Genomic DNA, 26188 nt, shown 5'->3' with positions numbered 1-26188 from the left:
CTTCTTGAGGGGCAAATGATGTGGTTAAAAAGTCTTGTCCACCTTGGACTACTCGTAACGAGATATGTGGCACCTTCCCTACCAATATCATACACTTTGGATATATTATAAAACTTCTAATTGGATTACAAGGTAAGAATGACCCAAGACAACAAGAGGCTCAAATACTAAACGGCCCACTCAACTCCTCTATCTCCAAATCTGTCAAAGACGCGTGTCCTCATCTTCAAGTCTAACCAATCAGATAACTAGGATATTAGAACAAATTCCTAAAATCCTAGTCTTATAAATAGCCTAGATCCCAAGGTTGTACGAAGATGGTACCAGCGCATAATTGATACCTCGTAGTAAAGGGTGACACGTCAGCAACAATGAAATCTCCTACACCACTTACCATTCTTACCCCATGATATTTATAATTTTCCACTCACTTTCTCTTATTTTATTCATTTTTTTTCTTACACCAACCCACATTTTCATATATTTCTCTTACTTTATCCATATTTTATCATATTCAACCAGTTTTCTACTTTTGCCTTAATATTTGTGCAAATAGTAACCGTAAATATATTTATGAAACGGAGGTAGTATTACATAATGTTCAAAGCACTTGTATTTCACAAGAGGTTGAAGTTTCAAACCTTTGTTACACATGTTATTTTAACCTAAATCCGCCGCTTTTGTGGTAACCATTGTAAATATGTACTTCATCCGTCCCTAAAATGTTGCCCTAAGTGTTTGTTCACTTTATTAAAAATGAGTTATACTAAAAGAACAAGTGGTTGGATAATTTTGTCTTTTAGTTAAATTAAAAAATAGTGTGTGAGAGAGAAATGTGAGGACCACACTCCAAATAAGGTATGAGATAAATAAATATGAATGTCCATTTATAGTACAGAGTAATATGAAGCAATTTCTTTAGCATCGGGGAGAGTACAAATTAACGGTACATACATCAATTAGATAAGAGGCCCGTCATTTGATTTGTTAGGGTGAGTTTATCACCAGACTCACTTCCAATCTTCAGACTCTGCCACATCATCTTTCCACTAACTTTTTTATTATCCAGACTCACACAAAACTCACCATATTTTTACACATTATCCCCAGACTCACCTAACTCTTAAAATAATATTTTATGTATATATTTTTTTTTTCTGAGTACATTTTTTAAATAATATTGAAACTATATTTTCTTATAAACAAACAAAGTAGACATGATCAACATGCGGGCCGCGCCGGGTTCGGGTTGGGCCAAGGGCATAGAATTCTTTCCATTATGTCGGTCGGCCGGGTCGGGCCAAGCTTCGGGCCAATTTTATATGCCAAAAACCCGCTATTTCGGGCAAAAAATAGCGGGCTTTTCGGACAAATTTCTGCCCAGGCCAAATTTATAACTAAAACTGTTGTTTTGCGTTGTCCAGAGCCCGCAATTATTTTTAAAAATTGAGCCAAAATCTTCTGCCCAAAACCCGGTAATTGTCGGATCGGGTCGGGCCGGACCCATGTTGATCAACTCTAAAACAAAGTAATTTATAATTCAAGAAAAAAAATGAAAAAAAAGAAGAAAATGTTAATTTCGAAATTGACATATATTCCGTACAAATTAGAAACAATAATACAACATATTAAATTCAAAAGATCTAGAACATAAATTTAAAGGCAAATGAAACAAAATAATACATAAACCATCAATAATATAATTGGGTGAAATAAGATAAATTAAGTTTGATGATGTGGCATGATTTGATTGGAGGAAGAAAAAAGTGGAGTCTTAAGTGTGTCTTGAGTGAGTCTTGGATTTTCAAACTCAATTCAAGACTTGGTGTAGTCTTTTACCACATCATCTCAAGATTTAGGCTTGAGACTCACCTCAAAACTCCCTTCAAGACTAGGGATAAACTCACCCTTAGGTCATTGTCCTCTTAGATCATATCTTTTCCAATAAGACAAGGAACGTAGGGGAGGACCTATATGGTCTTGGAGGGGTTTAAAGGGACCTTCATTATTTAAAAATAAAAATTGTTAAACTAATATTGAGGTAATTAATTGCACTTGAATATTTAATATATTAATAATAACTTATAATAAAGACAATGAAAATTATTTGTAGCTTAGTGGTTGCTTAATTACTATATTGCATAAGATACTTGGGTTCGAATCATCCTAAGAGAATGTTGAATTATGTTTTTTGATAAAAAAATTGCCTTTTACTTGTCCTTTATATATGGATCCTCGATCTAATTTCTTCATGTTTTCTCCATTTGTTGGTCGTTTTCCCTCCATCATTTTTTTGTTGTTGTTGTTTTTTCTATAATGATTCATGAATTCGCTTATACTTCCTCCGTCTTTTTAATACTCGCAACGTTTGGACTTTTGCCCCTATTCATATAATCTACTTTAACTATTCTTAGTGCTTTTTATATAAGATAAAACATAGTCATGTGAGATTTTGTTAGATTCGTCTCAATGTGTATTTTCAAAATATCAACTTTTTATAATTTTTGCATAAAGAGAATTTAAGACATAAATTATCAAAGTTGTGCATTGGCATGCGTGAAACTAACAAACGTTGCGAGTATTAAAAGACGGAGGAAGTACGAAAGATTAGTAGCCTTATTTTTTTCTTCAAAATAATTTTGTAATTTCCATAAGATATTTAAGTAATGTATTTATACTCCATTTTTATAGACTTCTAGTTACATGTTTCTTTGAACTTTTAAGAGGCCTAATTATATAATAGCATAATGTCCCATACATAGAAAATGATGCTCTTATTTTTCTTATTAGTGTCGTTGTGTGCAATCTATTCAGTATTCTAATAAAAAGTTTCCTTCAAAGTATGAAAACTTGTTGTATATACTCATATTTTTTTTCTTCATTTTATTTGAAATCACGCTAAGTTAACCCTATAATTTGGATTTGATATTTAGTTTTATTGTTATGACACCCAAAAATTTATTGTACTCCCTCCGTCTTTTTTTTCTTTACGTTTGGTATTTTGCACGCGTTTTAACTACTAACTAGTGTATGGCCCGGGCGTTGCCCCGGGTTTTGACTTTTATTCGGATTTATTTGTTGTAAATATGTTCCCACATAAATGGTGTCGTCATAGAATTATGGGAGTGACACAAGATTAGTGGCCGATTAGCAACCTTACCAAGCTGAAACCCCACATCCGAAAATCAAAACAAATTCGGATCCTTTTCTTCATCGTTAGTTGATTCATTACTCTGGATATTATCAGTACATCGTCCACCCAATGGAACTTTTATACCCATTGGTGGTCCCTATAACATTTTCTCCTCACATATAAGGAGAAAATACGAGAGAGTTCACGGTGCACCCGTGTGCATGTATATTGTTCTATAATTACTCAACTACCGTAAATGTTTCTTCTCTTACCCCAGGATTTTTATTTATTTTTGAGGCTTAATCTAGGAAAATAATAATTGTACATTTATAAATGAAGTAATCATTCCCTTTTTTTGTATTCAATTTGTTATTTATTGTAAAAAGAACATATATGTTTATATAGAAAAAATATAATATAAGTTGTAGTTGGTTAAGATGGTAGGAAGTGCAACATTTAACAAAGAGGTCTGGCGTTCGATCCTTGCTACATGTTTTTTGGTTGTCAATGACATGTCATGATGATGATTCACTAGTGGAAAAAGGGTCATTTGCATCGCACATTTAAGTGCATTTGCGTCGCACATTGTGCGTGGTAAAAGCTCTCGACGCAAATGACTAAAAGTCATTTGCGTCGCACATTTGTGCGACGCAAATGACCCTTATTTGCATCGCACATTAAGCAAATGTGCGTGGCAAATTACTTTTCAGGCACCATGTTGAAAAGTCATTTGCCACGCACATTAGCTTAATGTGCGACGCAAATGACTTTTCAGGCGCCAAAAAAAAAGTCATTTGCCACGCACAATAGCTTAATGTGCGACGCAAATGACAATTTGAGCGCCAAAATATTAAGTCATTTGCCTCGCACAATAGCTTAATGTGCGACGTAAATGACATTTTTGGTGCCAAAAAATTAAGTCATTTGCCTCGCACATTAAGCTAACGTGCGTGGCAAATGACTTTTATTTAAAAAAAAAAATTGTTTTTTAATATTTTAGTTGGAAATTCCGACATGATCGTCTTTGAAATTAGACGCTTCCCAATACCGGGAATACATTTATAAATAATACCTGTCACAAAGTTTACAACGTAATTAACGTTCCCAATAAAAGGCAATTAAATTCGTCATAGATCAACCAACATGTTACAACAAACATAAAATTATTACAACAAAAGTAGCTAGCTAGAGATCGAGTTCATATTACAAATTAAGCTAAAAATTCGACATTGTTCATGAAGTAATCTGCCCAAAAATCTTTCACCTCATTAATCTCCTCCGGTGAATAAGGCAATGTTCTTGAAAAATCCTAAAAAAGTGTAAATAATTCAATTTATCAACGATCGATCAATATAATAGTTTTGTGTACTTCAATTTATTATATAAAGTACGTAGTTTATGAGAACATACCTTAGTAAGATCTTGACTATTACCATGATTCATTATTATGTCGTACATAAAACGCATGACTTAATAGCCACAATCTAGTGATCCCGGTTGTTGAGCACACTACATACATTAAAATAAATAACACAAGTAAAATTTCTATCACATTGTATGTTATAATTTTGAAAAACTTGATTCTTAGGTAAATAATAAACTAATTATACCTGTGCTGGAATCCATGTTAATTTAGTTCCCTTAGATTGTCCACTTAGTCTCTTGTAACTCCGAAAAGCACTACACATTCGATAAAATATGCAATTATATATACTTTCTTTACACATGTAAATGCAAAGAATATTTTACATGTAAGTGCAATTATATATCACTACTTTACTTGTTTCCTTGGGTCATATTTAGGCAAAAATGAAGTTTTCGAACCCAACTTTGAACTAAAGAACCTAAGGAATGTTTTCAAACTTATTACACGTATAATATGCATATTTACAACTTTCTAAGGCTCTTTACAATCTATTATATCACATTTAAGGCTAATTGGGTCGTTCTAGGACATATTTGGGCAAAAATGACATTTTCGAACCCAACTTTGAACTAAAGAACCTAAGGAATGTTTTCAAACTTATTACACGTTTAATATGCATATTTACAACTTTCTAAGGCTCTTTACAATCTATTATTTCACATTTAAGGCTAATTGGGCCGTTCTAGGTCATATTTGGGCAAAAATGGCGTTTTCGAACCCAACTTTGAACTAAAGAACCGAAGGAATGTTTTCAAACTTATTACACATTTAATATGCATATTTACAACTTTCTAAGCCTCTTTACAATCTATTATTTCACATTTAAGGCTAATTGGGTCGTTCTAAGGCTCTTTACAATCTATTATTTCACATTTAAAGCATGACAGGAAAATAGTTTCATCCATGCTATCGTAATCAAGATTTGTAAATCTAGGCTTACACCTTGGTTTGAAGATGTTCATTCTACCTATGACTACTCGCTCAAGTTGTTTTAGGAAAAGGTTATATGACTCTTTGTTAATATCAAAATTGAAAGTCATGAGCAGCCGCTGTGAGCTAGCCACCAGATATTGCATCAATATTCTGCGAATGTACTTTCATAAATACAGGATTTGAAACCATCTGTAAGGTAGCTTTGAATTTATTAGTCAGGCCGTGATCTATTAGGTGCTCAAACTAACGCAAATGAGCCTCGGTATCATAATGCACGAACAGAACAGAATGAACAGCATAGGATGCACAGAACAACAACAGAACAACACATGACAGAACATGAACGAAACAGAACAGAACAGAATAACAACTAAAATGAACAGATCACACTTGCTGCTGTCAGAACTGCTGCTCCCAAAACTGCTGCTTCCAGAATCGCTGCATAGAAATAGCAAGACCATAAATTTATTAGAAACACAACGAGAAACAACCATTCTTAAGAAATCCATGGGGGTTGGAAAGCTAGAAGGTGAGGAAACATGAACAAAGAAACAAGAATAAAACTCACTGTGCACATTATAGGCAGAAGAAACAATAAAATTGATCATAACCATGTTGAATTGAGCCATCAAATTCTACACCTAACTCAAGAAGAAAAGTTCAGAATAATGCTCTACTTTTACCAAAAGAAATTGAGTATGATTCTACAATTTTATATATGTTTGCCAGACCAAGAAAAGGTAACAACTTTCAGGAAACATCTGCTCTAAAACAGTAAACGAGACTAGTTGTATGTGACTTCCATATAAGATTAGCTTAGTGGAACTGAACTTACACATATATTATTAACTAGACACCCTATAATAGAAGATTTCATACAATTGGTAGCACCCAAAATTCATTTAGAGTGTACTAAAAACCATAGTGACAGTATTTAAAGCAGCAGCAGAAACCATGACATCTTCATGGCCACGGACCAGGCGCTTAGTGAGGCGAGAAGAAAAAATTGGCTTCATTCTGTATTACCATCCCGAATAAAGAATTCTGGAAGATCTTTTAGATGCAGGGAAGGACTACGTACTAACTGCATGAATATATCTGATATAGTGTTAGGTTATGATTCATATGAGAATTCATAAATCATGCGGAAAAACCATAAAGCCAGGAAAACATATTATTTACACATAATCATTTAGCATAGTTTAGATGCATACTCTTTGTTGCGTGCCCTCCCTAGCTGCGGCCGAACCGAACAAGAACAAGTCTTTAGGACTCCAAGTGTCGTCCCTCCGTAGATAGTCCACAGCACGTCCGGATCCGCCTTAAGATTGACCAACTAGAATCGCCCTTAAGGTACTTAGAATTTTCGGCACTTTATAGGCAATTGTATGACTGAATTTTGCTCTCAAAAACTCACTTTGAATACTTGAATGCTCGATGTAAATATGTGACCCTAGGCACCTATTTATAGATTTATGGAAAAAGGATTTGGAATCCTATTAGGATACTAATTTATTTAATTATAATCCTACTAGGACTCTAATTAAATAAACTAAATCTTTTAGGATTAGATTTAATCATATGACAAATCCCGGTAGCTTTAGGATTCGAGTAGCACACAAACACACACGCACGCACAGCAGCCCACGAGGGGCGCCATGCGCGCGCGTGCAGCCCGCGAGCTCGCAGCCCACTGCCGCAAGCCCACACGCTGCCGTAGCCTTGGCGCGCGCTGGGCCTGCCTTGCGGTGGGCCTGGCGCAGCCTTGGCTGGTGCGTTTGTGGCGCGCTGGCTTGCTGGGCGATGGCCCGGCTTCGTGTTGGGCCTTCGTCTGGCAGGCCTCGTCCGATGCTAATTCGTACGATACGCTTCCGATTAATTTCCCGATTCCGGAATTCATTTCCGATACGAACAATATTCAATATTTCTGATTCCGGAATCAATTTCCGTTTCGAACAAATATTTAATATTTCCGTTTCCGGAATTATTTTCCGATTCCGATAATAATTCCGATTCTGACAATATTTCCGTTTCCGGCAATATTTCCGATTCCGGCAATATTTCCATTTCCGATAATATTTTCCGATACGTACCATGTTTCCGTTTCCGGCAACATCTACGACTTGGATAATATTTATATTTCCGATACGATCCATATTTCCGTTTCCGGCAATATCATCGTTTCCGGAGCATTCATTTCTTGCCTGTGACGATCTCAGCTCCCACTGAAACCAAGATCCGTCGATTCTGAATATCCATAGATGGAGTATTTAATGCCATTAAATACTTGATCCGTTTACGTACTATTTGTGTGACCCTACGGGTTCAGTCAAGAGTAAGCTGTGGATTAATATCATTAATTCCACTTGAACTGAAGCGGCCTCTAGCTAGGCATTCAGCTTACTTGATCTCACTGAATTATTAACTTGTTAATTAATACTGAACCGCATTTATTAGACTTAACATTGAATGCATACTTGGACCAAGGGCATTATTTCCTTCATATAGAAAATATGGAACTGTATTAGCAATCTTCATTGCTTTACTATTAACATTTCTCTTGTCTATAGAGAGAATTTTCTTAGATGGATAAAATGACTTTGGAGAGTGGATAACTTTTATTTGTACACCCTGACAAAAAGTTATGTAAAATACTTATAACATACGGAGTGCAATACAAAATTAAGGAGATTATTTGAGTGACACAAGCAAATAGGGAAGATATAATATTATCCCCTTATTTCAATGGCTGACAAGGCTAGCCATTGCCTGAGTAGCGAATAACCTGTCAATCATTTCATCAGATTTCAGCATCAGTGCAAGCAAAGGTATGACACGGACAACTGCAGGGTCACAAGCAGCACTAGCATCTTGGAATAGTATAGAGAGGAGCAGAGCACTGATCCATACACCCTCGGCATCTTCAAACTCATCCTGTCAATGTAAAAGAAGTAGCTAAATATGATCATCTTTGTCATCAGATATCCATCAAGAAATCCTAACTGACAATCAGACATTTTTAAAGGATATAATTCATAGCATCTTAAAATAACAAAACCAAATTGCACCAGAAAAACGATATATCAAAGCATTAATACACCTATACAAGTATTTGCATTATACCTAAAGAAGCTCTTCAATTACTTGACATGAGATAATAGGAAAGGATATGGCTATAGAGTTACTGATACACCACTCTCTATCATTACAGTGTAACTGTAGACAAGAGAATCCAAACGATCCTTATATTCATCTATACTAACAAAAAGACAGCAACAACAAGCCATTAGATTAACTTCTGAGAATAGTCAGCAAGAATGCATCATGTATCTCATTCTTCATGGACATGATACAGTCAGCTAAGTTCCAGAAGCTTGCAAGTACCTCTACATGATTAGTTGAACACTAAACCTATACAACACAATACAATAGACCAAGCAAAACATAGTTCTCATAAATCTATCTTTGATGAGCATGATACACCAGTTGAACATACTGTAGAACAAGTTAGCACCCAGGCCAGAACTTGAATTCATCAACAACTTGTGATTCCTATTTGTTAGATATTGTAATAAGATAATAGACATTTACAATCACAATATAACCAGTTGTTGAACTTGTTATTTCCCTGAAGCAACCTCAACTAGTAGTAGGAATATTAGGACAACTAGTGCGATAATAAATCCTGGAGGAATACAGTATGCAAAAAAAGTTAAGTACAATAACTAAATGTAAATTATGTTAGTTAAAAAAGCTAAATTTATACCATAAATTAATCAAATTAACTAAAATTAGGGAAAATAAGAGCTAATCCAGCCAAAAGGTCACAAAACTTGCACCAAATAAAAGTAAAAAAGAACTAATTATTCTACAGCATAAACAAATTAACAAACGCGATTCAAAAAAATCAAAACCCACTTTAGACAAAAAAAAAACTCAATCAAAATTAACAAAAACTTATAAAACCCCAGAAAGCCAAAATCAATCAATATTAAAAATCTGAGACAAAAATAATATCAACAATTATAATTCAATTATAATGCATAATTAAAATTCAATCATAATGTCTACAATTAAAATTAAAATGCACAATTAAAATTCAATAAATATCAAATTTAAAATTCAATACCTAAGAGAGGAGAAAGGACAATGAACAATGGAGGCGGAGTGGGCGGCGGCGGGTGTGCTGTGGGAGACTGCCGTGGGCAGCGGTCATGCTGTGGGCGACTGCCGTGGGCGGCGGATCTAAACAGGGAGCGACAGAACCGCAGGGGAAGCAGGGTTTAGGGGAACCGCAGAGTTTAGGGGAATGGCAGAACCGCAGGGGAAGCAGGAAGGAGTGCAGCGCAAGGGGAACGCACTGAAGGAGTGGGCGACGGCAGTGAACGACGGCCGCCGGTGAGAACGAAGCAGTGTTGGTGTTGGTGTTGGTGTTGGTTTCGTTTGGGAATTGGGAGTAGAAGCAGTGTTGGTTTCGTTTGGGAAGTAGAAGCAATGTTTCAATTCGTTTGTCGAATACCCTAAGTCAGAATAGTGAAGCGCGAATTAGAAAAAAAAAATACACATTGCGTCGTAGCTTTGTTAAACTGCGTGGCAAATGACTCTAGGATGCTCCCAGAGTCATTTGCCTCGCCGAATAGTAAAGCTGCGACGCACTTGATTGATTAAATTGCGTCGTAGTTTTACTAATCTGCGACGCAAATGACTATGGGAGCATCCTAGAGTCATTTGCCGCGCAGCTTAACAAAGCTGCGACGCAAATGACTAAATTTTATGCGAAAATATATTTGTCTTTTGCATCACATGTTCAGAATGGCGACGCAAATGCAGCGATGCAATTAAACGTTTTTCCACTATTGATTAATGGTGATGTGGCGTAATAAGGAGGGAAATACGTGACATGTATACGTTCTCAAGAACACCTTTTAATATATTAGTATAAATTAATGTGTATTGAGATTCCTCTATTTTTTTTATTTAAACAAGACAAATTACGTTTATTTATAATATTTTCACTTTTATCAAAATTCTGATATTGGAAAAATGAGAAAAATTTAATGTCTCAATGGAAAAGTGTGAGAGATTAAATGACTCAATGAATTTAATTGGTTAAAATAATAATTGGACACAAATTTTGATAGAATATTAAAGCATTTATGAGATAATATAAAAGGAAATGTAAAAAACATTTTGGAACACCCAAAAAGGAAAACGTAAAGAACAAAAAGAGACGGAGGGAGTAGCATTTATAATATTTTAACTACTTACCTTTCAACTTTAATTCCTTGAAAGAATCAAATACGAAAAATTATAAAATAAATCATTAATTTTTTAGAACCCCTATTTATAAATTTCTAGATTCGCCCCTAAAGGAACGTAGGTAACCCCTTAGAAGTTGTCTTGGGGGAGGTTGAGCAAGGTTATATACATTGTTGGCCCAACAATTATGGAGATTTAATTCCCCTCCTCACCCACTCACAAAGAGGAGACACAAAAGAGAGATTATGGGAAGGCCACGTCATATATATATCCAATTGTGAAAGCTGTTGTTGATCATTTTTGTTTAAGGGTACATGTTATCATTTGTTCAACGGACATAAAAATAATGCATGGTGCATATGATCTTGTTCGATCTCATTTAATCAAGAATGGCGTAATAAATTAAGCCCCAATGTGGTTGTATGCTTCATAGCAACCAATTTCAATTCTTACACAATCATCGACTGATCATGATGTTGTCGATAGCGTATTGAACATTCCAATCAACCATGTATACCAATGGCGGAGTCACGGTGCTCTTAGGGGGTCCTTGACCCCACTTGAATTTTTTTTCTTTTTTCTTTTTTATAGTTAAAATTTCAATTTTTTTTTTAAAAAATACATAATTTTAGTGAAAGTTTCATCAATTTTTAAATAGTGACCCTGCTATCTCGAATTTTTGAATCTGCTATTGATGTATACATAATGACTTATTCATTATTGGAAGAGCTAGTAGAAAAGTTAAGCAGTATAGTACGGAATTTATATACTTACACTCTAATTTTAAGAGGGGCTAGCTAGAACTAAAAATGTACTATCAAATTTTTTTAGGGGGAGGGAGGCAGGCCATACTAAAGATCCGCCTATAAATGAATCATTTCATCGTTTCATTTTTGGTGTGAGAATAGTTTAATTTGAGTCTATGATTTCTTTTACAAAAAATAATAAAAACATGGTATCATGTCTAATTATTGTTAACGTTGAGAGTCTTGGCTAGATTATTTTGGGTTGGTTTATTTGAATCACATAACTTTATCACGTCTAACTGAGATACAAAGTGTTGAATTCACAATATGTGAGTAATTTAGTATAGTATGTTGGTAACATAAAAACATAATACCCCACTTCTAAGAACTATCGCTACTAGAATTTGGATCATTAATGACTATCCAATAATGAAAGTTAAAAAATTCCGTACCCATATAAAGACGGGAATTAATAACCGTCTCAAAAGTCTTTTACGACGTGCTAACGGCGAAACTTTCTATCAATAACGTCCCTTTTTATGATGGGTTCGCGACATGAAATCCCGCTACTAATGGTTCAGTGACGGAATTTTCCGACGTTAATTAATAGTACAACTAGTTTGTGGCCCGGGCGTTGCTCCGGGTTTTACTTTTAGTGAGATTTACTTATTTTAAATATGTGGGTATGTGGTGCTATTATCTTATTTCCATGCAAGATCAGTGGCCGATCAACAAACTTCCTTCCCATATCCGAAAATCAAAACAAAGTCGAGTTCTCTTCTTCATAATTAGTTGATTATTATACTCTTGTCAATATTTCCCTCTTCCGCACTCATAATTACACTCCATTACCCTAAGTTTTTTATTTTTTAAGCTTAAGTTGAGAAGAGAAGAATTGTACATTTATAAGTTAAGTAACTAAATCCCTTTTGTTTTTTTTGCCTTTAATTCATTATTATTCATTTTAAAAAGGTTGTATTTATTATTTAAATAGAAATATATAACATCATTGTGGCTAGCTAAGATGGTAAAAATGATAACTTTTAATTCAAGAGGTTTAGTGTTCAATCCTAGCTACATGCTTTTTGGTTGTCAACTACATGTCATGATACTTGGTAGTGGTGATGTGGCGTAATAAGGAGGGATCTACGTGGCACATATACGTTCATAAATGTCTTTTAATATATTAGTATAGATTAGGATCGAACCTCGTAACCTTCTTAAGATGATAAAGTGAAACTCCTAGTAACTACGCCAAGTATAATTACTTGGTAAATATACTCCGTATGAAGACCTACATAAATACTCGATACTTACCCTTGAAAGGATACCTATGCATAAATACAAGTATATAAGTTACGTTGCATACAAGGACATCTTAAATTCAGCATGTCGTTGTGTAAGCAATATAGTAGTAGTTCTCTACATTTCTTACTTCCTCTCCTTATTTTGGCCACCACTTCAAAAACCATAGTAAATGCACATAATCTATCAAAACAAAAGGCATCCAATGATTCATTATCTGCTCCAGCAATATACATTTTTGGGGATTCAACCGTTGATCCAGGCAATAACAACTTCATAAAAACCCTTTTTCGAAGTAATTTCCCCCCTTACGGTATTGATTTGCCGGAAGAGGCTCCCCCGGGAAGGTTCACCAATGGAAGGCTTCCCACAGACTTTATAGGTAATAACATGTATTTCCTCCGTTCCGCAATAGATGCATCGTTTCTCTTTTGGACAATATTTATTAACTAACTTTGATAATTATTTTTTTACATTATGTAAAAACAAAAATAGTCAAGTGAGATGTTGTTAAATTCGTATCAATGTGAGTATTCCAAATATCAATTTTTTTATAATTTTTACTTACATGCAATTAGAGATATTAATGTTCAAAGAAGCATGTTGGGATACGCGAAAAAAGAAATGATGCATCTATTGCGGAACGGATGTAGTAGTATGTAATGAGATACGTATGTACTACATCTACGTAAGACTTTATCAATTAAGTTAGCTAACGGAATGTTAGTACGTATTGCAAAATTGGTTTTATATATATATATACTTGTATGTGTGTTGCAGCTTCATATATTGGTGTCAAACAATATGTCCCTGCTTATTTGGACCCGAATCTTAGTTTGGAGGATCTTACTACCGGAGTAAGCTTTGGTTCAGCGGGTACGGGTTATGATCCACTTACAGCAGAAAGAAATGTAAGTACATTTCTGTCTTTCGTACATTCTCTACGATACAAAATCCCGATCAATTTCGTAACCTATTAGAGTACGTGTTGGGCAACCCAATACGTAGGAGGAGAGTTCAGACTAATACAAGTTTCACACTTAAACTAAGTGCCGATAGTGGGATCAAAATAACTCCTTGAACTTTATAATTAGTTGTTGGTATTTTCTCTCTTTGTAAAATTTTATTGAGGTGAAAGTTATATCATTTTCTCATTCATGCCAAAGAATTTATAGCCGTAAATAAGAGAATGCAATTGCGTTAAAACACAAATACTAGGAAATAGTCTTACTCCGTACTTGTTACTACTTTCTAGATTGATCTAAATATTTCATAATGTACATTAAGGTGTGCATGTGTTACTAAAGATAAACACATCTTAATGAGTAACGGGACGTACTATAAAATTGATCGAATGCAAAGTATAATATGAGTTGATTCTTACAAATAATGAAATTCAAGAGTGAAATTTTAAAAGCACCCTTTATAGCATACTGTACGTGTTTAAACAATAGAATTGGAGGGAAGAGAATTAATAATCGTCATAAATATCTTTTTAAGGCTTATTGAAGCCTAGCTTAATCTCTTTTTCTAATTCTCATTAAGAAAAAAAAGTTACTTATTGTACTTTACTTGTAGTTGGGCCTTGGCTCTAATTAGCATGGCCAAAACATGGACCCCTGACTGAAACTTACAACCTGTTTCAGAAACTTGTAGGCCCATAATAATGTGTTATCCAAATACATAATTCGCATGTCGAAATAAATGACACACTACAAACCATAGAATGATAGAGAATCTCTTACCGACCTAGAAATATAGAATTAGCACAACCACGAACCACCCCGTACACACATTTATTGGGTACACCAACTGTTTCATCCGGTATTTTTCCAATTCACCTGTTTCATCCGCAGATGATATCAGGCTCGATACTAAGGGGTAAGTGAGGAGTGCGTCTATCTAGGGCCCAAAATTGACAAAGACCCCAAAATATGAAATGTTCAAAATAGTTATTTATTTTATTAGCAACAACATTTGCATATAGTGCATTGTGTCCTAGTGGTGTTGATAATTTTTTGGAAATGGAAACATCAATAGTACTGGGCTCGATTCTTCTTCTGTTTTTGTTATCTTGTTTTTCCTATTTCACCTTTGTTTTTTTAAAACCCAAATTCTTATATGAGACTGTCCTCACCATCAACTGATGGTGAGACCAGTTCACACTTGCGAATTTAGGTATGTTATTTCTATAGTTTAGACATGTTATTTTTTTTTATAATTTTAGAGGAGGTACTTTTTTTAGTTTAGGTATGTTACTTCTATTGTTTATACATGTTACTTTTTTTATACGGAGTAGTTTTAGGGGAGATACCTTCTTAATTTAGGTATGTTATTTCTATATAGTTTAGACATGTTACTTTTTTTATATAATTTAAGAGGAATTACTTTTTTTAGTTTAGGTATGTTACTTCTATAGTTTATACATGTTACTTTTTTTATACGGAGTAGTTTTAGGGGAGATACCTTCTTAGTTTAAGTATGTTACTTCTATAGTTTAGACATGTTACTTTTTTTTAATAATTTTAGAAGAGGTATTTTTTTTAGTTTAGGTATGTTACTTCTATAGTTTAAACATGTTACTTTTTTTTATAATTTTAGATGAGGTACTTTTTTAGTTTAGGTATGTTACTTCTATAGTTTAGACATGTTACTTTTTTTTATACGGAATAGTTTTAGGGGAGGTCCAATTTTAGTTTAGGTATGTTACTTCTATAGTTTAGACATGTTAGTTTTTTTTTATATAATTTTAGATGAGTTACTTTTTTAATTTAGGTATGTTACTTCTATAGTTTAGATCTGTTACTTTTTTTTTTTATATAGTTTTAGGGGAGGTACGCTATTGGTTTCGCACTCGTCACACCATCAAATTGATGGTGTGACTGGTCTCACAGGAGACGCACTGTTTTTAAAATGCTCGGAATGTCCTCTTTATATTTTTATTTTTTTGTTAGATTCTTTATTTTATTTTTTTATTGGGTAAGGATCTTCTTCTTTTAAGAGCATGTACATTGGGGTTCTTGGAGTGGCTCTTCAAGTAACTCTCCAACAAGAACTATCTCTTGGCCAACATTGGGGCTCTTGAGTGGTATTTGAGGGGCTCTTGAGTAGCTCTTCATGGAGAGCTACTTCAATGTAGCTCTTGCCCAAGAGCCCTTCAAGAGTTGATTCTTGTAGAAAAGTGGGGAGTAACTTTGAAAATTGGATAGTAACTTTGGTTAAAAACACAATTAATTGTGGACCACTAAATGGTAAAAATGATAATGGAGAGCTCATTTGAGTAACCAACCAATGTTGGGTGTTTTTAAGAATGAATTCTTGAGTGTGTCTTGTAGAGAGATAGTGGTAGATAGAGAGGGGAGAGTCCTCCAGTAGCTCTTTTAAAAAGCCAACCAATGTACATGCTCTAACATACTCCATAATGTTATTCATCATTTTCAATTATAAACACTAAAGTACTTCAATTCATAGAAATTATCGCACTACATAGGAGTAATATTTGTCTTAAATTTTTTATGATTATTTTAGTAGTTTGCTATATTTTTTTTCTGTACGTACTTCATAAAATTATACTCTCTCCGTCTCTTTTTGTTTTTTACGTTTGGTATTTTGCACGCGTTTTAACGACTAATTAATGTGCATTGAGATTCTTCTAAGTTTTTTATGTAAACGAGGAAAATTACGTTTATTTATAATGTTTTCACTATTATCAAAATTCTGATATTGGGAAAATGAGAAAAAGTTAATGTCTTTATGGAAAAGTGTGAGGGATTAAATGACCCAATGGATTTAATTAGTTAATATAATAACTGACACAAATTTTGAAAAAATATTAAATCATTTATGTGATAATATAAAAGAAAATGTAAAGAACATTTTGAAACACCCAAAAAGGAAAACGTAAAAAACAAAAAGAGACGGAGGGAGTACTCCTTTATTTTAGTTTACACAATACTTTTTACTGAAAAATTAATTAAAAAGTACAATTTCTCATTTATATAAGGGGCCCTGAATTTTTATTTCGCCTAGGGCCCACAATATGTTAGGACCGGGCTGGATGATATAGATATATATGAATTTTAGCAACGGGTTAAACAAGTGACGGGTGGACTCATGTGAAGCTGATCAAATAGGAAATTGGATGGATGTGGATAAATTTTCATTCAATCCGAATCCAGTAAATTACTTACTCAATCAACATCCCTACCTAAAATCCGCTATTTATTTGGTAGACCAATTAACTCCTTCTCCACCTATTTCCCGGGAGTAGAGCTTAAGAGTAACGTACGTACATAATCATGTAACATAAAATCATCAAAAGTCATTTAATTTGTTGTATGACCACATGACATGCCATCACAAATATTCTGAGGTTTTTAGTCTGTATCATTCACATTTAGCATAATATAGTGAACATGATTAATACATGATGGTACTTAAATAATTCGTTACATAAAACTTCACATAACTTTTGTTGTTACTAAGTACTTTTTTGTATGCAGAAAGTAGTTGATATGTCGACACAACTACAATACTTTGATGAATACAAGAAAAAACTTCAACGTGTAGTTGGGAAGAAAAGAATGGAGTACATCATTAAGAATGCAGCATATGTGATTAGTTGCGGAACTAACGATATTATTTACACATATGGGCCCGACTTTTTGCCTTTACAGCCTGACAATGTCGCAAATTACCAACAGTTTATGCTTCAACAATGCAAATGGTTCTTACAGGTAACCTACCAAACGAATGTTATATTAAGTGGTACACACGGGGCACTTGTAAGACAAAATTAACATTTTGCGTGTCCTATTACGTAATTTTCGTGTAATATGTAATTTTCGTGTCCTACTACATATTTTATATGTTTATTATGCTAATCAACCAAAATATTTTAGTGAGAATGAGTCAGAAGAACAATACAAACTAAAAATGGGGGAGGAAGAATTCAAACAAGTATGTCATGGGGTGCTTTGGAGACTCAAACGTTTTGTTCATTTTTTTAAAAATTAACGTTTCATTCAATTGGTAGAGTAAGCCGATATCACCTAAAACTCATTGTGTATAACTTATGTGTAGGCTATAATAGATCGAGGAGCAAGATTGATAGGGGTAGTGGGTCTACCGCCAGTGGGTTGTCTACCCATAATCATAACTGCACATTCTTTAATACATCAACCGCGGAGTTGTATTGAATCTTTGTCCTCAATTGCGATCGGTTACAACCAAATACTCCAACATGAATTGAAAAACATGCAAGCTTCCCAGCCATATACAACTATTGCTTACGGAGAAATATTTGCACCTCTACAAGACCAAATCGACAATCCTGAAAAATATGGTTAGTTACGTTGTTACGTTCTTCTTCATGTCTTTGTCATTATACGTTCAATATTAATTTCGACAAAGAGAGTACGTATAAAGTGTCTTAATTTGATGTCATACCTTCACAGGTTTCAGATAATTGACATAGCTAACTTTGCACACATGTCAATGACTAATTTGATCATTATTGTAAGTAAATAATACTAGCAAAAATTGTAAAAGTTTAATAATATTTAAATTGATAAATTTTGTCTTTATTATGTTAGTAAAAGAAACTACTATTCTGAATAGTTAAAAGTGTCGGCTATTCTGAAACGGATGGAGTATATGAGTTCATGACTTGTGATTGATGTAGGTTTTGAGGTCGTTGATAGAGGATGTTGTGGAACCGGATTAATTGAAGGAGCATTCGCATGTAATTCCTTGTCACCAATATGTGATGATCGATCGAAATATTTATTTTGGGATGCAGTTCATCCAACCGAAAGATCATACTACTTCCTCTTCGAGGCTCTTCGCCCAATTGTTGATTTTATACTTCACAGATAGAAAAATGCAGGCCGTTTTGTGAAAAGAAAGAACAATATTTTTGTAATCTCATCCCCTTAACTAGTATCATGATACATAATTGTGTTTTTTTTTTTTTGACATCGGCATGATACATAATTGTTTATTGTACGTAATTCACTAATTGCATAATACTACTATGAATAAACAACCAAGAGATCGACACAATCGTTATTGTGTGGGCCAGGGAAAGCGGATCTGCCAGTCGTGAACTCATGTACCAAAGGCCCAGTTTTACTAATACATCTTCTCCTCTCTCATACTTCGTATAAAAAGCCCATTCATCCTCTATTTTGCGTAATTTTTTTATTTTGGCATGTATCACTTTATTATGATTTATGTACTAATTTTGACTTGAATTTTTTACCAATATACAATAATCAAATGTTCTTATGTAAAATGATGTTGGATTAGTCACAATACATATTTTAATAATATCCACATTTTATATTTTTTACTTGTATCACTTTATCATGATTTATGGACTAATTTTGACTTGAATTTTTTACCAATATACAATAATCAAATATTTTTATGTAAAATGTTGTTGGACTAGTCACAATACATATTTTAATAATATCCACATTTTATAATTTTTACAAAATACAAAATTGGAGATATTTAATGGTCAAATGATGTGCTGACAAGTGTGGCGCTTTAAGTGATGCAAGTTAAAAAAAATACAGATGGAGTAAAATCAAAGAAAATCTTTCTTTTTGCATGATCCTTGACACCTGATAGATTGCCATCCACGTGTCCATTTTCTTGAGATTGATTGTTGGGTTGCTTTATACTATCAACTCCTTTCTTCCTAAGACCTGGTCCGTATATCTGTTGTACACATTTTAAAATCTGCCTTTAGCAAGGGTATATGGTAGGTCAAAGACCCTAAAATAACAAAGCGTCAATGGTCAAGTCAAGCTTAGTCAAGATATAAGTCCGAAATAAAGAAGTAAAGGAGCCAAACAAAGAAAAGGCCCAACAGAAATGTGAAGCCAAGAGGAAGAAAAATACCAGCGCTAGTTACAAGGGATTTAAGAAATGCGGAAAAGAGCAAGGCTGATGTGGCTACTTTTATCCGGTTTCTCTCTCACCCATCCAAGCAGTTACGGTAATGAATCCCACTCTCCTGCAAACCGCTCTTCACCGTTTCGAAAGACATCATCAACAGCATTAGAAAGACATCATTAGAAAGACATTAGAAAGACATCAAAAACAGCATTAGAAAGACATCAAAAACAACATTAGAAAGACATCATCAACACACAAACAAAACACTTCTTAATTTCGTAGATTTCCAAAGCTTTTAGCCATAAAGCTTAGTGTAGTCCTAGACTTAGTAGCGTAGCAGTAGTTCGTAGTGTTTTACCTCATGTATTAAAGCACTTTCTGCTTTTGCTAATTGACTATGTGGCAATTAATTTGGATCCCTGGCTTTATGGTTTTTCCGCATGAATTATATTATTTGTATTATTCATAACCTAACAGTGGTATCACGAGCCTCTAATTAATTCCATAATCAATTATAGTTAACATTGATTAAATTTTATAAATTTGCAATAAATTTAAGGAGTGATTAATTTTGTGATTGTAATTAAAAGCAAACTCGATTATTTGATTATATGTTCGCAGGATTTTCGGCAGTTTTGTCAATAATGGTAGAAATCTTATGTTTTTATAGTGAATTTCTCATGTAAATGACGTTTTAAAATTTTGACAAAAATCAACGATTTGATGCCGAACCCAGAATTCCCAAATTCGAAGCCTACCTATGACTTTTCGGAGGTTTTAGTTTTTCGAATGCAAAATTTGTAATTTTTATGATGTTAAATTAAATATTTGCGAATCTTGTATGTAAATCTTGAATTTATGATTAACCTACTATATATGTTTAACAATTTTAAGGTCTAACTTTTTTAATTATACAACCTAATTCGTAATTATAATTAATTTAGAATTTGTTTTGATTTTCATAATTAATTGATAATTTAATTAGCATCTATGATTAAAAACCACCATGAAATTTGTTAAAGTTGAAAATTTTTAAAATTTTATGACCTAGATTTTAATCCCTAAGAAATAATGTAATCGGAAATTAATTTGATTAATAAATTTTTGATTTTTCGCTTAAATCTAGTGAAATTAATATATTATTAATTTGTCGTTAAATTTAACTATAAAAGTTTTTATTTTTAGGAATCGTTCACAATCTTGCACGCACGAAGCAATGGAAGCTAAGTGTTACCCTTAAGGGGTGTTGCATGGTGCGGGCATGCGACGACGAGCAAGGGAGCTCGTCGCCCATGCGGTACTAGGCAGCGAGCAAGGCACGAGCATCCGCGCGCGGGCACATGGCCTGTGCGGTGTGTGCCGTGCGAGTGATCGAGCAAGGCGACGAGCATCAAGCGCAAAGGCAAGAGGCAGGGCGAGCATCACGCTGAGCAATGGAGCTAGCGTGCCACTGCGCCTAGCCCACGACCCAGCGCACAGGAGCAAGCACAGCGTTGGCTGCTGCGTTGCTCACTGCGATGCACCACACGACCATCGACGGAGCAGGCCATAGGCGCTGCACTCGTGCACGCGGCCCATGGGCGCTGCTGCTGTACTGCTTGGGTGAGGCGTGGGCTTTGGCCTACGGCCTTGCCTTGGTTTGTTGGGGAGTTTCGTTTTAATTTTTCTGTTGAACAAAGATTTAAATTAATTTCTTTTCGTAATTTTAATTTTTCTCGGAATTTAATTTTGATTAATTTAATTATTATAATTTATTTTATACTAATTATTTTAATAAAATTAAAATCTTGGTAAAATTATAATTAATTAATTTTATTCAACTGAAAATAAAATTAAAGGATTTAAATATTATTTTATTTGAGCTTTAAATTTTCATTAAATTTGTAAGTTTCCGGTTGGACTAGGAAATAGAATTTTATGTTTAAAATTAGTAAAGCAAGTAAATTCTTGGTTTTAGTGGGAGCTTTTAGTCATTAAACTCTTAATTAGGTCTTTATTCCTTTAAGGTTAAAACAACTCGATTAGAACTAATAAGGTTGAATAATTTGTAGATTGTTGGAACCTTTAATTAGTTGCTGCAAATGTTTATGTGATGCATATTTTTCTACTAACTTGCTAAGTGGGCCATTCATTGATAAATGAATGGATGAATGGTATGTTGTAAAGGCACTGTTTTGCAGGTTGTGGAAAGTGACTAGTATATATGGCCCAAATAGGATAGTAAATATGGTCTGCGTACCATTAATTTGAATGTAAAATTGGTCTAATGCACCAAAGTTTTTATTTAAATATGGTATGCGTACCATCAATTAGTTGTAATTAGTTTAATTATAGCATATCCTATTTGAAGAAATAGCGCCTCCCACGGTGAAATTCAAGACGGAGTTTCCAATCCATTTTCAAGACGGAGTTTGAAGTTGAAGCTTCAAGATGAAGTCGGGCCATACTATATCACATTTAAATCTTATACATGTTTAAGTTATTTATTACTTTAAATATGTCTTAATATCATGCATGAGATTGTGGCTTGATTATGTTGCATGATTAAGGATTTTAGTTAAGTTAAAATATAACCAACATAGTAAGAGCCCTAAGTTCCAAACTTTAAAATTGAGTTAAAAGGTAACATTCCAAAATAACGCTTCAATGTATGTTTTAACTAATGTTTATAATTAAATATCTTGCACTGCAGTAAATCCTTTTAGAAAGGTAACAGTAAGTTTCCTCGATTGGTAGTAAATCCAAGAACGATTCACGGAAATGAGAGAAAATGAGCAATTTAAATGTATGTTTCTTATAGAGACTTTTATGGTTGTTTTCGAGTATCAAAGTCGAATGGAAAACCGATTGGTGCTTGTGAATTCAAAATACAATGTAGTTTTGAGATCATAAAGCATTGAGTTTAACAATCAACTTGATCAATGGTTAACAACCTAATATCTTTTATCCATTTAATATTCTCGAATGAGTCTATCTACTAGAAATTCGAATAGATCGAAACTTAGAGAACTTTAGAACCTTATGGTAAGTTTATTTAGTTGAAGCAAAATATTCAACATAAATAAAATGGTAAGAACTTTGTCGGAGTGACATTGGACATGTCTAACAAGGTATAAAAGTCAATACTAAAGAATTCAATTCTTAAGACTATAAGAATGGGTACAAGAAATAGGAAAACAAGGAACAAGTGAAAGGAATTTACGATTCCCTTTCTACCTATAAGTTTATGTTTAAAGAAAAGTAACCTAGCAATCAAACTTCCTTGGTATCATATACCGCTTGAGGTTCTTACTTCAGTAATAACTCAAACGATGGAAGCTAGGCTATACTAATGACCTACAAGTGAAAAATGGAGCAGAGCAATGCTACATTAGTTGTAGGTGTAGGGGAATACAGTTAAACATAATAACATGTGCGGAAACGATACCCAAACCCAGGAAGCATGTATAAATCACAGATTAAGCATACTTACGTTTGAAGCGTGTTTTCCTCAGTAATCTGTCAACGAACACGAACTTAGAACTCCACTTGTCGTTCCTCTACTTGGTTCACCGACACGATCATATCCGTCTAGATAATCGTAGCTTAGACAATCGATCAAGAGTGTTTGCTTTTGGGAAGAACTCACTTTGGAGGCACAGAGGGAATTAGGGTTCTCTGAGTCTCTAGGGTTTGAGTATGACTGAATTGTATTATGGAAAACTTGGGTTAGAAGGTTATTAGAATAACCTTGCTAACCGGCCAAGCCACAAGGGCCACGACCGGCCAGCAAGCCCATGCGACACACACACACGAGCACGCAGCTTGCTGGGCCGTGGGCCGCGCGCAGTTGCTGCTGTGTTGTTTCCTTGGCCCGCGCGCGCACACGCAGCTGCTCGGCCATGGGCCAGCGCTGCTGTGGTTGCGTCGCTTGCGTGCCGAGCGCCCATGGGCCTTGAGTGCCTCGCGCATTCGACTCGTGGGCTGCTCTTCGTATTCGCGACTTAATATCGTTCCGGATATTATTTGTGGTTTTGTATACGACGAATCACCTGAAGGAAATAATGCCCTTGGTCCAAGTATGAATTTAATGTTAAGTCTAATAAATGCGGTTCAATATTAATCAACAAGTTAATAATTCAGTGAGGTCAAGTGAGCTGAATGCCTAGCTAGAGGCCGCTTCAGTTCAAGTGGAATTGATGATACTAATCCACATCTTACTCTTGACTGAACCCGTAGGGTCACAAAAATAGTACGTAAACGGATCAAGTATTTAATGGCATTAAATACTCCATCTATGGATATTCGGAATCGACGGATCCTGGTTTCAGTGGGAGCTAAGATCGTCAAAGGCAAGTAAATGAATACTCCGGTAACGATGATATTGTCGGAAACGGAAATATGGATCCTATCGGAAATATAAATATTATCCAAGTCGTAGATGTTGTCGGAAACGGAAACATGGTACGTATCGGGAAATATTATCGGAAATGGAAATATTGCCGGAATCGGAAATATTGTCGGAAACGGAAATATTGTCAGAATCGGAAATATTATCGGAATCGGAAAATAATTCCGGAAACGGAAATATTAAATATTTGTTTGAAACGGAAATTAATTCCGGAATCGGAAATGTTAAATATTGTTCGTATCGGAAATGAATTCCGGAATCGGGAATTTAATCGGAAGCGCATCGTACGAATTAGCATCGGACGAGACTTGCTAGACGAAGGCACACGAAGCCAGACCCGCGTCCAGCAAGCCAAGCGCCCAACACACACGCTGCCAATACCTCGCCAGGCCCAGCGCAAGGCCAGGCCCAGCAAGGCATGGCGCGCGCGCTCGTGGGCTGCGAGCTACGCATGATTGTGTGGGCCGCAAGGCCTGCGCGGGTTGTGTGGTAGGCTCGTGGTCTTACGACGTTTGTGTTCGATACGAATCCTAAAACTATTAGAATTCGTTCTATGATTAAATCCTAATCCTAATAGATAGAATTAGTTTAAATAGAGTTTTAATAGAATTCTAAATTAAACTAATTGGTATCCTAATAGTTTTCTAAATCCTTTTCCATGACTCTATAAATATATGCCTAGGATCACAATTTATGGGCACGAATTCAAGTATTCAAAGCTAAGATTTTAAAGCAAAAATTTAGCCAAAACACCTGCCCTATTAGCCGAAAATAAGTAGTACCTTAAGGGCGATTCTAGTTGGTCAATCTTAAGGCGGATCCGGACGTGCTGTGGACTTTCTACGGAGGGACGACACTTGGAGTCCTAAAGACTTGTTCTTGTTCGGTTCGGGCGCAGCTAGGGAGGGCACGCTACAAAGTGTATGCATCCTAGACCAATTATATTATTATGTGCAATTAATATGATTCCTGGCATTAAGGTTTTTCCGCATGATTTATGTTGTTCGTAAGTATCATAACCTAACATCACCGTCGTACGATACAATTTATTCGTTTTGCCTAGCTTACGAATATTCGCGATACGAAGGTCGTATCGTATAATAAGTTTTCCAAAACTAATTCCCGAAAAGCTATTAAATGCATTTCCGATTCATTTAATCCGATGATCTGTTACGTGCCATTGGTGTGACCTTCTAGGTTCAGTCAAGAGTAAGCTGTGAGCTTAATATTCATTAGAACTCACTGATCAGAAGCATTGTTCTAGCTAGCTGTTCCGATCACTTGATCTCACTGAATTAATTGTTAGCAATTAATCTGAACGTTGGTATTAGAATTAATGCACCTTGGGTGAAGGACATATTTCCTTCAGTCTCCCACTTGTCATTCAGACAAGTGTGCATTCACATTCCTTTGCCACTTAGTGTTACTTACTGAACATAAGGTAAGATCCAAGCCATCCTTATTAGGTCCAGAAGTGTTTCTCGAATTACAGAGATCAACTGTTAAACTTTTGCAGAAGGTTAAGCCTTAACCATTCTGAGCACGGCCATGCATTTTACAGTATCTAACTCTCTGAGAGGCCTTGTTACATAACAACACCATATCCTATCAAAGATAGGAGGACAATCCATTCTTGCAATCTATGAACACTCACTTTGATTCATAGTACGCCGAATAACTGCTTTTATAGCCTCATTTTACGGTGCGACGTTTAGCTAGCATCAAAGCGAACTAATTCTCAAACGAGTAGACATAATCGCTCATGTTCTGAGGAACGGTTTCTAATCACCATTAATGAGAACTACCTATGACATGACTTTAATCTCTTAAAGTGTTCTCATGGTCAATCCGATACAAGATCCAATAAGTATCTATGCAAAAGATTCTGACATCCAGTCACTCTAATTCAAGAAAAAGAACTAAAAAAAATCTACTTGCAATCTAATCTTCATTAGTCATTGGTCGTCCACCTTTCAATTACTTGGATTAGGGATCCTTTGTGACTTCAATATTAAAGTTCACTTATGGGTGTTTCTTTGTCGAAGAATCCATCTTGACATCCCATTTGAATGATTTGAATCACATGGACT

The 26188-nt window shown here is 34.8% G+C and overlaps 1 protein-coding gene across 1 annotated transcript; it reads left to right on the top strand.

Annotated features, from left to right (window-relative positions):
- Positions 1 to 12856: 12856 nt before the first annotated feature.
- LOC110803863 (GDSL esterase/lipase At5g45960) lies at positions 12857 to 18865 on the top strand. Its single transcript, XM_022009406.2, has 5 exons — positions 12857 to 13184; positions 13583 to 13713; positions 17305 to 17538; positions 17885 to 18146; positions 18486 to 18865. Exons 1-5 carry the CDS (start codon positions 12887 to 12889, stop codon positions 18677 to 18679), a joined length of 1119 nt encoding a protein of 372 aa, XP_021865098.2. The 5' UTR covers positions 12857 to 12886; the 3' UTR covers positions 18680 to 18865.
- The last annotated feature ends 7323 nt before the right edge of the window (positions 18866 to 26188 follow it).

Source organism: Spinacia oleracea, chromosome 6, assembly GCF_020520425.1.
Source record: "Spinacia oleracea cultivar Varoflay chromosome 6, BTI_SOV_V1, whole genome shotgun sequence".
Classification (NCBI taxonomy): Eukaryota; Viridiplantae; Streptophyta; class Magnoliopsida; order Caryophyllales; family Amaranthaceae; genus Spinacia; species Spinacia oleracea.
This window is presented reverse-complemented; position numbering and strand designations above follow the sequence as displayed.

Coding starts and splice junctions, on each gene's coding strand:
- LOC110803863 (XM_022009406.2), top strand. CDS start 12,887: ATGTCGTTGTGTAAGCAATATAGTAGTAGTTCTCTACATTTCTTACTT. Junction 13,714..17,304: donor CACTTACAGCAGAAAGAAAT/GTAAGTACATTT, acceptor TTTTGTATGCAG/AAAGTAGTTGATATGTCGAC. Junction 17,539..17,884: donor AATGCAAATGGTTCTTACAG/GTAACCTACCAA, acceptor ACTTATGTGTAG/GCTATAATAGATCGAGGAGC.